The sequence below is a fragment of the Dipodomys merriami genome, unplaced genomic scaffold (assembly GCF_024711535.1).
Source record: "Dipodomys merriami isolate MVZ:Mamm:240054 unplaced genomic scaffold, mDipMer1.0.p SCAF_44, whole genome shotgun sequence".
NCBI lineage: Eukaryota > Metazoa > Chordata > Mammalia > Rodentia > Heteromyidae > Dipodomys > Dipodomys merriami.
In genome coordinates, this window is record NW_027206002.1 from 7,410,784 (window position 1) to 7,424,617 (window position 13,834).

The window sequence follows — 13,834 nt, forward strand, 5'->3', positions numbered from 1 at the left end:
GGGGTGGAATAAATGACAAATGCAGGCTTACCTGAGCTTACAGTAAAAATGAGAAAAGGACTCAAATGATATACATAATCAAAAATCAATGAGGTCTTAAAAACCCCATCTCTCTTTTGGCTTGAACAGTAAAGTGTAACCTATTTACTTTATCTCTGAACTGAAGCCAAGCACTGAATATCTATATCTGAAAGTACAGTGAAGTCACAGAGGAAGTCCTGAAGTTTGGGAGGTTGTAAGGGTCAGACCACCCTGGCTCACGTGCCTAGGCAATGTTTCTCTTGGTACATTCCCTCAGCTACAAAGGTGCCTCTTCTCTTACGGGTGCTAGGATTTGCAATGTAAGGAGAGTTCAGTAGTTCGACAATGTATTAAAGACTTAATGCACAATAGTATTTCTATAATGTATTTTTCCTCTTACTCAATCTTTTACTGCAAAATTTAAGAAGTACTTTTAAACTCTGCTGTGTCCTTTTTATGTATTATTGGCTGTCCTGGGTCCCCAGTGAACCAAACGCACCTGTCATGCTTCCATTAGCATATCTCTGCACTGTCAGACCTAAGTCCCCACTGCGTGGCAATCTGACTTGATGAACTATGAAGTGGTGAAGTGACTAATAAAATGTGCGAAACTTACTATTCTGGATCAAGGTTTCTCTTCAAGGTTATATATAGTACCACAGGCTATTGTAAATTACCTTGTCAGAAAAAGGAAAAGCAGTCTCTCCCGTGATGCAGGCTGATCTCGAGTGCTGAAATAGGAGTAAATCTGAAGAGCAAATAAGACAAGCCAGAAAACCATGAAAAGCACAGGGACAACCAGCTGGTTCCACAAGGACATCCCCAGGGCAAGAAGGCCATACACCTCCACTACCTGAGAAAACAAGACAGAAGACATCCTGTCACCTTTGGTGGACAGTTCCAGGCATTAGCCAGTTTAATCTAAAGCAAACATTAATTAAAGTGTTGCTTTCTCTTGCTTAGTTTCTTTAAAGTTAGATCTACACATAGCAGTCGCTGCCATTTTAAGAAAAATGTACTGAATTTTGCATTATTATTAGCACTTGATAATACCACATAAGCAGGGAACAGTAGTCATGTCAGAATAAGGTTGGATTAAGAAGACAACTACCTCTAATGTACTTGGAGGAGATTTAGTTAACGTTTCTGTCTAATCAAAATAATCAGGACCAGCTTGAATAATACAATACTGAGCAAAAGGATAGGAAAAAGGGAAATGGAAAAGAATTTTTTCTTTATTTTATGGTTCTGGGGTTTGAAATCAGGGCCTGGCAGTTGCTAAGCTACTTGAACTTTAACTCCAGCCCTTTCTGCTTTTTGGTTATTTTTCTGGTAAGGTCTCATGGTTTTATCTGGGGCCAGCCTCAGACCACAATACTCCTACCTACAGCCTCCAGAGTAGCTAATACACAAGCATGTAACGCCACTCCTGGCTTATTCACAGATGTGAAGTAGTTTAATGGAAGACTGAGTTAATTAACCACTGGAGAAATGTACAGCACTGTAGAGCAAAGACAGTTAGCAAGTATTTTCCCCCAAACAAATCAATTCTCTTGCTCCTACTGTACTCATCAAGCAACTTTTCAATTTATTTGGCACACTAACACTAGGAACAAGGCACACCTCTTAAAAAGCTAACTAATCTATTGTAACTCAATAAATTAGCCTTCCAGTTTTTATCAAACAATCACTCATGAAACTGATTAGCAAGAATCAATTCCCAGAATCTGATTTGACCTAAGATCATCAATGTAACCGAGTTTATACAGCTTCTAAGCCAGGGAACCGACCCTGCCAAGCTAGCCGGGCCCCACGAGGCAGCTTCAAATCCCTAGCCCAGCAGGTCAGCCACCACCATCGTGCTCTCTCCACGGACTTAATACGGATGACTTAATATGGTATACAGAACTTAAGTGTTAACCTAAAATACATATGCCTCAAGATTTATTCCAACTCTAAAATCTTTTCTTCAGTAAAACAAATGCCTTTTCTACAATGCAGTCACAATTAAACTGAAATTTTTTCAAGGAGTTCCTCAAACAGCTGTAATCATTTTTGTGTCTCACAATATAAGCGCAGGCTGTCTCACGCCCGCAGTCCTCCTGCCTCAACCTCCCGAGTTCTGACATCATGACGTATGTGTACCACAAAGACTGCTAAAATAAAGTTGCAAAATTATAATCAGAGGTACACTGATTACTGAAAGGTGGAGAATATGTTTTCAAGGAGCAGTCCACTGAAAAGTCTGGCAGTTTTCATTTCTTTTTTTTTTTTTTTTTTTTTTTGTCGGTCGTGGGGCTTGAACTCTGGGCCTGGGCGCTGTCCCTCAGCTCTTCAGCTCAAAGCGAGCGCTCTACCACTTGAGCTACAGCGCCACTTCCGGTTTTCTGGTGGTTTATTGGAGATAGGAGTCTCACGGTCTCTCCTGCCCGGGCTGGCTTTGAACCGCGATCCTCAGATCTCAGCCTCCTGAGTAGCTAGGATTACAGGCGTGAGCCACCAGCGCCCGGCAGTTTTCATTTCTTAAGTATTCAATTCTTCCAAATTCACAAACTTCCCAGCTTATCACTTATTTCCAACAGTTACACCTATGATACATCAATATTACGGCAGCAAAGGCAGTTAGGAACCTGAAAAACTGGAAGACTGTCTCATGGCCATTAAATACTTTCAAAATATTGGATATTATCAATAAAGGTTTACTAAATATTTACTGTTTGTTATAGACTAGGAGATTTCTATAAGAGGAAGATAAATTTCTCATCTCACAAAGAATGCCAAGACACAAAATTCAGAAACTATTCTTGCCTAGGGGCAGACGAGAACATCTCTCTCAGGAAGAATGTGGAGATCTGAGAGATTCCTGTTCCTTAAGGTCCCAAACACACAGCCAATATACAAAAAAATAGACCTGAAGATGAACTTCACACTGAAAATTATCCATCAAATCAAACAGAAACACAGATCTCCCAGTATACTGTCTGGGAAGTCTCTGTTTCAGCAAAGGCTGAGAAGAGAGGGGAGACGGAATAGGAAGCCTGCGGTGTTGGCAAGGGCAGTGTGAGCACTGGATCTAAAGGAAACCCATCGCATTACAACGCACAACTGTCTAGCTCTCCAGAGCAAATAAATAGCAAAGCAAGGGAAAGAGCGATAGTCACAGCAGGACTACAGTCATGAGAAAAGTCAGGATTTGGTCTTGAGGTATTCGATTCTTTATTATTTTTGCCTTCATTAGAGTAGTGAACCCAAAATGAAATGCCATGTGCCTGGCACTCAGCTCATTTAAGTCTCACAGCACCCTAGGAGGAAGCGTTCTTCTTAGCTCCCCTTTCCAGAAAGTCCAGACAAGTAGTAGTCCGAAGGTCACACAGCTACAAACCTCAGCATTAGGATATGCTCCCAGAAAATTACCACCTCACCTTCTTTCAACAGGACTTCCTAGGAAAGAATCTCATATGCTCCTAATTGGGCTGAAAATACTTTCTATTTCTAGCTGTAATAAAGAATGGTACCAAACTATGACTATTAGGTCCTAAATATTCATGTAGGATTCGGCCCAGTTCAGTCTTACCTGAACCAATTCCCTGTATGCAGACTTAGCAAGGTTGTATGGTACTAAAAGGTTGGACCCAAGAAAATAGAGAACTTCCAATCCAGTGAAAATCATAGCAAACTTGTTGATGATCACAATGGTTTCCAGAGGAACGAGGCAGAGCCGAGCAAGCAAAGGAAGCATGTGAGCAGAGAAGAGCCAGATCTGCTTGGTCTTCATGACACAGGAGCAAAGAGTGCACACCACCAGCTGACCTGGAACAGGGAAGGAGAGGCATTCACAATGCATCCTCTACCAGCATGCAGAAGCCACAAATTCTAACAAAAATCACTGCTGATCAGGAGGATGAGTTTCTGAAAGGGCCCAAGATCTTTTGGATAATATTTTACCTCAAATTTTAAGGTTTTGGAACAAAACAAAACAAAAAAATCCTTGGCTTTCTGGAAAGTGGTGCTAAGAACACTGTTCCTCCAAGGGTGCTGTGAGACTTAAATGAGCTGAGTGCCAGGCACATGGCATTCATTTTGGGTTCACTACTCTAATGAAGGCAAAAATAATAAAGAATCGAATACCTCAAGACCAAATCCTGACTTTTCTCATGACTGTAGTCCTGCTGTGACTATCGCTCTTTCCCTTGCTTTGCTATTTATTTGCTCTGGAGAGTTAGACAGTTGTGCATTGTAATGCGATGGGTTTCCTTTAGATCCAGTGCTCACACTGCCCTTGCCAACACCGCAGGCTTCCTATTCCTGTCTCCCCTCTCTTCTCAGCCTTTGCTGAGACAGAGACCTCCCAGACAGTACACTGGGAGATCTGTGTTTCTGTCTGATAGATAACTTTCAGTGTGAAGAATTCTATAAATTCTGACTACATATTTCTTCGGCATGATTCGAAAACAGCAGCATAAATCTGCACCAATCTTCATCACATTTCTAACAGCAGATCTAACATGGAGAAAAGTATTTTTTAAATGTCTGATTCATTTATAGTAACTCAGTTGCTACTGTTCCCATGCAGCTCTTCTGCAAAGACACTCCATTTTTACCTGTCCTGGACTATAAAAAAAGAAAGTGATTCCATCATAAAATTGTAGTGGTTTTGGTGAATAAACACAAACATATTTCTTTGAAAGGCTCAAAGGAAACCCATTTTGGCAATCTTACTTTCTTATGCTCAGAGCTATGGCACTTAAAATTTCCTTATTCTGCATGACATAAACTTCCTCTAAACTCTCAAATTCCCAGAAATCTATGCCAGCCAGCACAAGCAGAGCTCAGTTCTGGTATTACAGGGTCCATTTATCTTCTTTATGAAGAACATGACTCACAGGACATACTCTCTTTGAGAGGACTGCTCATTCTATGCAGGTCAAAGAAGGAAGGAGTCACACTGTCAGTGTTAGTCACACTGCTGGTGGAATCTCCCTTGCAGCTCCCAGAGAACAAGCTGCCTGCTTCTAATGTGCCTATCCCAACGGGTAATCCTGGATAAATCAAAGTCACAATATACCCTATGGCTTCAGAAGCTACTATTAAGCTTCTCCAAGAAGTGTGCAACCTTGAGAAATCATGACATATTCTAATTACTCTGGTTTTCATGAAAAGTTTATTACTGAAATAGAAGAGAAAAAAGGGCACATACTTAAAAATCAAAGAAGAAAATGTTACTTATTAGTTTATGGATATTTCACTTCCTTATTAGAGGACTCTCAGTAAAAAGTTGCTACAAGCCACTAAGATTTAAGGAATGTGTGTAAAGGTATGTGCATCACACAAAAATTTTTTTTATAATTTTCTAACCTAGCAAATATTTCTACAACAGAATACTACCATTATTAGACACACTAATTTAGAAGACAGAGTCTTAAAGTAATACTTTTTCTCCCGCTATCTTCTGAAAGCAGATATGTTCTTCTGCACTTAATGCAATTTGAGGCAAGTCTAGCTTTGGTTTCACAGTGTTCCCCTAATAATACCCAAACTGTGAAACCAATTGGGAGTTAAGACATGTCTCACTGAGGCCCTCCTCTCCCTCCCGCACTGTACTACAGACAGAAAACCTACACAAGAGAAAGCCAACTGTGGCTGGCTTCTCCCTTTTTCTTAGGAACATCTTCCTCTCCTCTGGGCTTACCCAGGACTAGAGCAGGCACAGAAAGGAGAAGGGAGTAGGCGTAGGATAGTTCCTACTTGGCCGTGGAACTGCTGCTCTCTAGATATGAGACATGCAAAACTAACCTTCCCTGGGCACTTTTTTATGGGTTCCCAGGATTAACCCTATCACCCTGGCTCTCTACCCTGCAGTATCCTTGGTGCTTGGCACGTACTTCCCACTGGCTGCTTTTGTCTCTATTCTTAGTTCCTGAGAATCTCAAAGTTCAACACAGGTTCACTCTAGAGGTCCTCTGGAATAGGCCCTAAGAAAATCCCATGTGGTTTCTGAGACTCCTTTCTACCTTTCAGGAAACTCCTTTGCCTCTACAAATTAGTTAACATGGGAACTCCTACAGGCATTTGTGTTCTAGAATCACCTGACATGGGAAGAAAAGGCAGCCCTTCACTAGCTCTTTATTACTTGAGAAATATAATGAAATACATATACATATACATATATATATTTAAAGTATATAATAGTTTCATCTTAAAAGTTAAAAACAGGTAAAAATTAATACACAATAATACAGCATCAAGTGTGCTCCGAATATCAATTATATTTAATACATACTTAAAAAAATTAAAAAAACAATTCTGCATCCCTGTTTTGAACTAAGTGGGTACTTGGGTGCGTAGTCTGCATGTGCAGTGCATCTTAATTTGGAAGGAGCACATTTCAGATGCTCAGCAGCCACACGTGATGAGCTTGTGACTGTGCAGCTTTAGGTTCTGTAGGCCTGCATCAGCCCACAGAAACCCACAACAACTCCAATAGCCAGCACTGAATGCTGCAGGGAGGGAAAGGAAGAAGAGAAGAGAGGGAAGGGAACAGAGGAGAGAAGGTGAGGAAGGAGGGTAGGGGAGATGAAGGGGAACGCAGATGGAGGGAAGGGGACGGGAGATGGAAGGAAGGGGAGAGGAAGAAAACATGAAAAGTCACCATGAATAAATTTCCAGTGTTTGAATAATTTTCAAGAGCCTAAGTACCACTTTCATTGTAAGACAGTTAGACTGGCTAGACTCTACTTACATTTGGATTCTTTAACAGTACCTACCTATTAAGGCTGTGGTAAAGCGATTCATGGAGAGAGGTTCTAAGTACATTGGTCCTTCATAGGCAGACTCCAGTTCACTCCTAACATAGTCCCTAAAGGGGAAAAAAAAAAAAATTAACCTACTGGATGAGGGAGAGAAGCAGTAGTCTCATAAAAGCTTATGTTAATACTGTTCTTTCTGTACCTAAGGGAAGGCCCAGATACAAAGAATTACATAGTCATGGACTTCATCTCCTTCAATGCATGAAATACAGACACAATGAACTGAAGTTGAATTTTACTAGGTAGAGATGGCTGCCAGAGCTTTACTAGTAGAACTGCCTTTCTTCTCATGGCCTTTTCAGTATTTCAATAAAAAGCCAATGTCTCTCAATCCCTCCTTAACTGAAAGTATCTAGTGATGGTACATTAAATTCCCCCTCTGGCTTGCCTCTACCACCACCTGTCTTAGCCCCCCCACCACCACCCAAGTCTGTCCCCAATTATATTCCAAATCTCAAACAAATTACAAAACTCAGGCTCACAGCAAGATATTGCTTTAAAAAAATGTTATTTTCAAATCGACACGGAATATATAACAAGAATTACAATACTTAGGCTACATATTTATTTTGAAACAAATATTAGGTCATATAAAATGTTGCTTTTTAAATGTAGTTTATTTAACATGTGATGGCTGAGAAGAAGTAAGCTTTAAATAGAAACATAGGAGCCTTTTACACTCTTGAGAAAGTATAAGCAGGAAGCACATACTCACTAACTTGCCCATGTAATTGTAACCCTTCTGTATGGTATTTTCACAATTAATAATTTAAAAAAAACAGTAAACACAAAAAGAATTATTGGCAGTAAGTTAAGTGGGCTTTCTAGAAGACCATTATCCTAAGTTCATCTAACACCGAGGGAAAAAAAATCTGGGTTTAAGAACTGCTCCCCTTCAACTGTTGAATATTTTTGCATTATAACTTAAAATAATTTGTATGTTTCAAGTATTTCTAAACACACTCAAATTCTGTGTTTACTTTTTCCACAAAATTACTTCCTGTTAGGCAATCAACTTGAATTCCTTTAGCATAGCATAACCAAAGAATGGTTCAAGTGACAGAGTACTGTTAAACATTCAAAATTTAAAACTAAAATTACAAATATTAAAGGAGTAGGTACAGTGTAATAGTCTGAGGGATAAATGTAAAAATCTGAGAATAACTAGTTCCACAGGTGATGGAGCAAGTCTCATTTCTGCTAACTTCTACTATACAACATATTCAGTGTCTTAGGATAGAAGACACAGCAGCTCCTCAACAGAAAACTTTTTTTTTCTTTCAGTTGTGGGGCTTCAACTTGGGGTCTGAATACTGTCCCTGAGCTCTTCTGCTCAAGGCTAGCACTCTACCACTTTGAGCCACAGCACCACTTCTGGGCTCTGAGTGGTTACTTGGAGGTAAAGGTTTCAAAGGGCCTTCTCTGCCTGGACAGGCTTTGAACTGTGTTCCTCAGGTCTCAGCCTCCTAAATAGCTAGGATTACAGGTGTGAGCCACCAGCACCCGGCCACATGGAAGATTTTTAATCAGCATTTGTCAATTATGAGCAATTTCCAACGGAAGACATGTTGCAGTATCAGAAACATTTTTGTTTTTACATCTGGGGGCGGGGGGGGAGGTGGAGGGGGGAGAGGAAACTGTGGCTGATGCCTCGTAAATGAAGCCTAAACATTCTACAATGTACAGGAGGATTGTCTGGTCTAATATGTCAATCATATGATGGCTGAGTAACCTTGTTGTAAGGTAAAGAGGCACAAATGTTTGTATGTGCAAATAACACTGAAATTTCTGATTATTTTAGTATCATCCAATGTAACTAACAATTTTATACATTCTAGGATAGAAACTAATTAAGAATTACAAAATTTAAAACAAACTATGCATACCAAAACTATTAATACTTAGGCTTTGAAATGTTATTAAAGAAATAAATGTAGAGTTCCAACACTACCTAAGTACAGTTCCAGTGCTATCTGAGACTCCAAAGCCCAAATGTTTCTTGTCACCACAGCACATCCCTCCCAACAGGCCCAGATAAAACGTGGTCCAGAGAAGAGTATAAAAGAAAGCTGGAAGGGGCTGGGAAGGTGGCTCAGTGGTAGAAAGCTTGCCTTGCAAGCTTGAGGCCCTGTAGTATTCCATTCCTCAGCACCACATAAGCAGAAAAAAAAGCCGGAAGTGGCGCTGTCTCAAGTGGTAAAGTGCTAGCCTTGAGCTGAAAAGCTGAGGGATAGCATCCAGGCCCAGAGTTCAGGCCCCACGACCAGACCGCCCCCCCCCCCCCAAAAAAAAGGAAAAAAAGAAAGCTGGAAGACAGAAAGCATGGTTGTCAAGACAGGGAGATGGGCAGGAGGGAGTATGCACCTAAGGATACTGGGTTTTACTGTGGGGTCATAAAGTGTATTGGAATTAGATAAAGGTAATGGCTCCATGAATTCTATATGCCACTTGAAAAATCAAAGAGCTGGGTTTTTTATTACATGAACTGCACCTCAATTGAAAGGTTTGGGATCCCAGGAGCACTCAGTAATAAGATCTCACAGCAGGGTCTCTGGCTGTATCACCTCAACTCTGATTTTGTTTGTTTTTTGGCCAGTCCTGAGCTTGAACTCAGGGCCTGGGCACTGTCTTTGAGCTTCTTTTTTGCTCAAGGCAAGCACTCTACCACTTGAGCTACAGCGCCACTTCTGGCTTTTTCTGTTTATGTGGTATTAAGGAATCAAACCCAGGGCTTCATGCATAGTAGGCAAGCACTCTACCACTAAGCCACAATCCCAGCCCTCTGTTTGGTCTCTTTTCCTCTTAAATGTTTTATTATAATTTAGCAAACCCAACACTGCTCTACAATTTCTTACTGCTGAACTATTCCTTAATTATTTCATGGTCTTCTTCAGTTTATCTTCTTTGTAAAAGCTTGTATTTCTTTTAAGCTTTTTACCATGGCCTAAACTTTTGAGTTTGCTGTACAGAGTTGCCAGGGTCCGAGGGGATGCAGTAGAAAAGCCACGTTCACTGCATCACAGCTTACAAACTAGGCCAGGAGCAAGACTTGCCCTTACAGATACTTAATTACAGCTGTGAAAGATGCTATAAAAATAAATACCAAGTGCTGGGAGGCTGACAAAGGTTTTATATTTGTCTTTTAAAAAATTAAGTCCACAGCTCTCTTTAAAAATTCCAACTTTTATTCTTTTTTCTTGCTAGGTTCTTTTTTCATCTAAGAAGTTCCACTTTAATTTATGTTAAATACTTATTTTACTTACTTTACAGGGTTATTATACAGGTATTAATGTAACTATTTTCTCTTACCCAACCTTTTATTCCAGCCTTTGTTTTTTCAGCTTTCTCTTACCTTTTAAATCCTTCCCTTTATATTCTTTTTAAGTCTTCTTCATTCTGTATACTCATTACACTTTGTGATTTCTACAACCATGGGGCACAAAGGAAGTTCTACATTCCAGAAGAATAAGCAGTCAACCTGCAGGCCATAACCACAACCCTGAAGATGAGCAACTTCCACCCACACACACTATCACACCACACTCCTTTTCCAGTGCCCTAGTAGATGCTGGAAGAGCTCTGGCTCTCCCCATACCTGGACCTTCCCTGTTGCTGCCCAGTCTGATCTGTGCACCAATCATTCCAGCCCAGAAATCAACATCTTTCCAAGTCACCCCCCAGCTTCAATCACCTGTTTCCAGAACTCCCCATTTGAAGCCAGTAAGTCCCATCCCCCAATAAAGACAGTTGGCCCCAGAACCTGGGTAGTGACTGTGTTGAAGGCAAAATTATTCAGTAGGCACCACATGCCAATCTGTGGAGAACTAAAGTACAAGGACTGATGCTAACATGGATCTCAGTATTCACTTTACATACGATCCAGGGTGTTATTCAGTCCCAATGATAAGACTCATTCTCAATAAATAAGTAAATAAAGATAAATGTAATTTTTAAGCCTATAAATAAGAAGAATCCAGAGAAGGGGCTACCCAAAATTCATGAGTCATCTTTAATTAAAAAATTAGGTGAAGCCGGGCGCTGGTGGCTCACGCCTGTAATCCTAGCTACTCAGGAGGCTGAGATCTGAGGATCGCGGTTCAAAGCCAGCCCGGGCAAGAAAGACCATGAGACTCCTATCTCCAATAAACCACCAGAAAACCGGAAGTGGCGCTATAGCTCAAGTGGTAGAGCGCTCGCCTTGAGCTGAAGAGCTGAGGGACAGCGCCCAGGCCCAGAGTTCAAGCCCCACGACCGACAAAAAAAAAAAAATTAGGTGATATGGGGGGGAGGAGGGGAAGAGGATTGGGGGGGGATGGGAAGGGGAAACAAAGGAGGAGGCTACAATGCTTGATAAGAAATGTACTTATTATCTTGCCTATATAATTGTAACCCCTCTGTACAGTATTTTCACAAAAAAAGAAGAAAAAATTAGGCGATAGTAACGGACAGGAAATTCTAACTTGTAATAGTTGACGATTACTTTTTATACAAAGAAATGAGCTGTTTGTCATTTTCACTTTAGAAAATCTAAGTGGCAAAATCTATTTAATTGTTCAGTAGCAAGAATACTTGTGACCAAGTATTTTTCTTCTTAAATATTTTTCCATTTGTGTAATTTGTGGAATGCTGACAATCAACCCTAAGTACGAACAGACTAAACACTCTGAAAATGTTCTCCTCTGATCCCCTGTGACACCCATCTCTTCTAACCAAACCCTCCAGGGCATAGGCAATGTATACAATTTATGAAAAAGACCTTAAGGACAGCTTACAATTAGAAAAATATCTTGCTATAAAGAAGCATACACGGTGCTGGGAAGGTGGCTCAGTGGTAGAGTGCTTGTCTTACATGCATAAGGCCCTCAGTTCGATTCCTCAGCACCACATAAGCAGAAAAAGCCAGAAGTGGGACTGAGGCTCAAGTGGTAGAGCGCTAGTCTACAGCTGAAGAGCTGAGGGACAGTGCCCAGGCCCAGAGTTCAGCCCCACGACCAACCAAAAGAAAAAAAAAAAAAAAAAAAAAAGAAGCAGCATACAAGTTACAAAAATGAAGGAACCACAACAATAAAACTAGGAACTTACTCCACCGAGTGATGAAGGACTTTTGCACAACAGTCTCTTACACAATCTGAGTCAGTCCTGGGAATACCTAAAGACAATCTACACTGTCCAGGAAGCTTTCCAAAGATGCTAATTCCAAAAAACCAGTCTATTTTCACACAAAACAAATCAGGGAATTCTCCAAGTCATCTCTTGAAATATGAGCAAACATAAAGATCTACAACACTAGAGATCATAGATCCTAAGATTTGAGTACCTAGATATACACACACACACACACACACACACACACGCACACACGCACCTGACACACAATAGCACAGTGTTGGCACCTGAATTGTTCATCTACCCAGAGTTTAGTTAAATTGTTTCCACACCCTGCTTCTCTCTACAGTTATTTTTGTACTTCCCACCTAGATATTGAAGTACATAAATGATAAAAATCCTGCTAACAACTCCTGTTAACTACAGTAGTGGTTCTCAACTAAGGACATCTTTGCTAACCAGGAGATAACATGTGACAATATTTAGGGACACTTTTCAGTAGTCTAAAGTGCTGACAGGTAGTGATAGTTTGTCTGCATGACAAAGAATGAGCAAAGTTATAATATGAATGGTTCCAAGACAGAGAAGCCCTGGACATACAGCTTAGAATCACACATGTTTTTCATTGAAAGAGCGCTAGTTAGTTGAATTTTATATATAAACAACCCCTTGGGAAAGTTTTTCACTTGAAACCAAGCTTATACACTCCTAAGCCAGGATTATCCACAGTGCAGCAGACACTGAATTCAGGTCATAGACATACAAAACTGATAAGCTGATTCATAAACATAACAATAAGATAAATAATTGAAGATACTGCAGTTTAAAACTTATACAGAAAAACACAACTGTGGGTAGGAACTGTGGCCAAGAGCCCCATAAGAATGATGTGTCACACACAGTTTTGCTCTAGACAGTCCCAATTATAAACTAGGATTCATAGTGCAAAATAAATTCCTTCCATCATTCAGAATGAAAAGCAGAGTTCAGTAATTTTAAAAATTAAGGAATGTGAGTTATCAAATTCTAATCAGATCAATTAGAACACTATTATTAAAAGCTTGGATTACACTGAGAGACACCATAGATTTTCTAATGTTTAATTCTTCCACAGTGCAAGCTATATTTTATTTTACAATCAAATTCCTAACAAGTCCTCAGATTCATTTTAATCAGCTGCATTATGAGAATGCATGTCTTTAGGAAAAGCAGATACCCAGGTTTCCGAGAGCTTATGAAATTTCCAATTATTTTCCTGCTTTGGCACATGGCTGGACAGAGATCTACTTATTTGAGGTTTCCCCTCATAGCTAGGATGACCAAGTCTGCACCACTGCACTCAGCTAATAACTGAGGAGTTTTTTCCTGTCCACATTGGCCTCAACCTCTGATCCTCCCAATCTCAGCCTCCCGCTTAGCTTAAGATGACAGGTGTGCCACTATTCCCAGCAATCAAGGGATCTCTTGAATTTTTCAGTGGGGACTGCCCTCAAACCATTATCCTTTCGTTCTCAGACTCCTAAGTAGCTAAGATTGCAGGCATGAGTCACAAGTATCCAATTTAAAATCATTTTTTTAAATTACTAACACAAGCAAATCCTCATACAGCATTGCTGCATTATCAAAAATAGCATATATAAGCAGTGGAAAAAATTCACCAGAGCTGGAGGCTTAGCTCAGCAGTAGGCCATCTCCCTAGCAAATGCTAAGCCCTGAGTTCAAACCCTAGTACCACTGCCTTCAAAGTCAACAACTTTATCTTATTGAAACTTAACAATCACTCCTGCAGATATGAACACCACTTTACAGGACAGGAAACTAAGGCTTGTTTTTCTGGTGATAGCCAAGGTCACAGAGTAATGAATCCATCATCTGCCTTGTGAACCCAAGTCATCTGACCA

The 13,834-nt window shown here is 40.3% G+C and overlaps 1 protein-coding gene across 5 annotated transcripts in view; it reads right to left on the minus strand.

The window, feature by feature from the left end:
- Rnf145 (ring finger protein 145) overlaps positions 1-13,834 on the minus strand; it is a 58,998-nt gene that overhangs the window by 10,603 nt on the left and 34,561 nt on the right. For all 5 annotated transcript variants that reach the window (XM_069993930.1, XM_069993929.1, XM_069993928.1 and 2 more), the window contains 3 exons: positions 6,786-6,877; positions 3,596-3,831; positions 699-874 (listed from right to left, as the gene is read on the minus strand). In XM_069993930.1, coding sequence (XP_069850031.1) covers positions 699-874; positions 3,596-3,831; positions 6,786-6,877 — 504 coding nt within the window. The remainder of the gene's footprint in view (positions 1-698; positions 875-3,595; positions 3,832-6,785; positions 6,878-13,834) is intronic.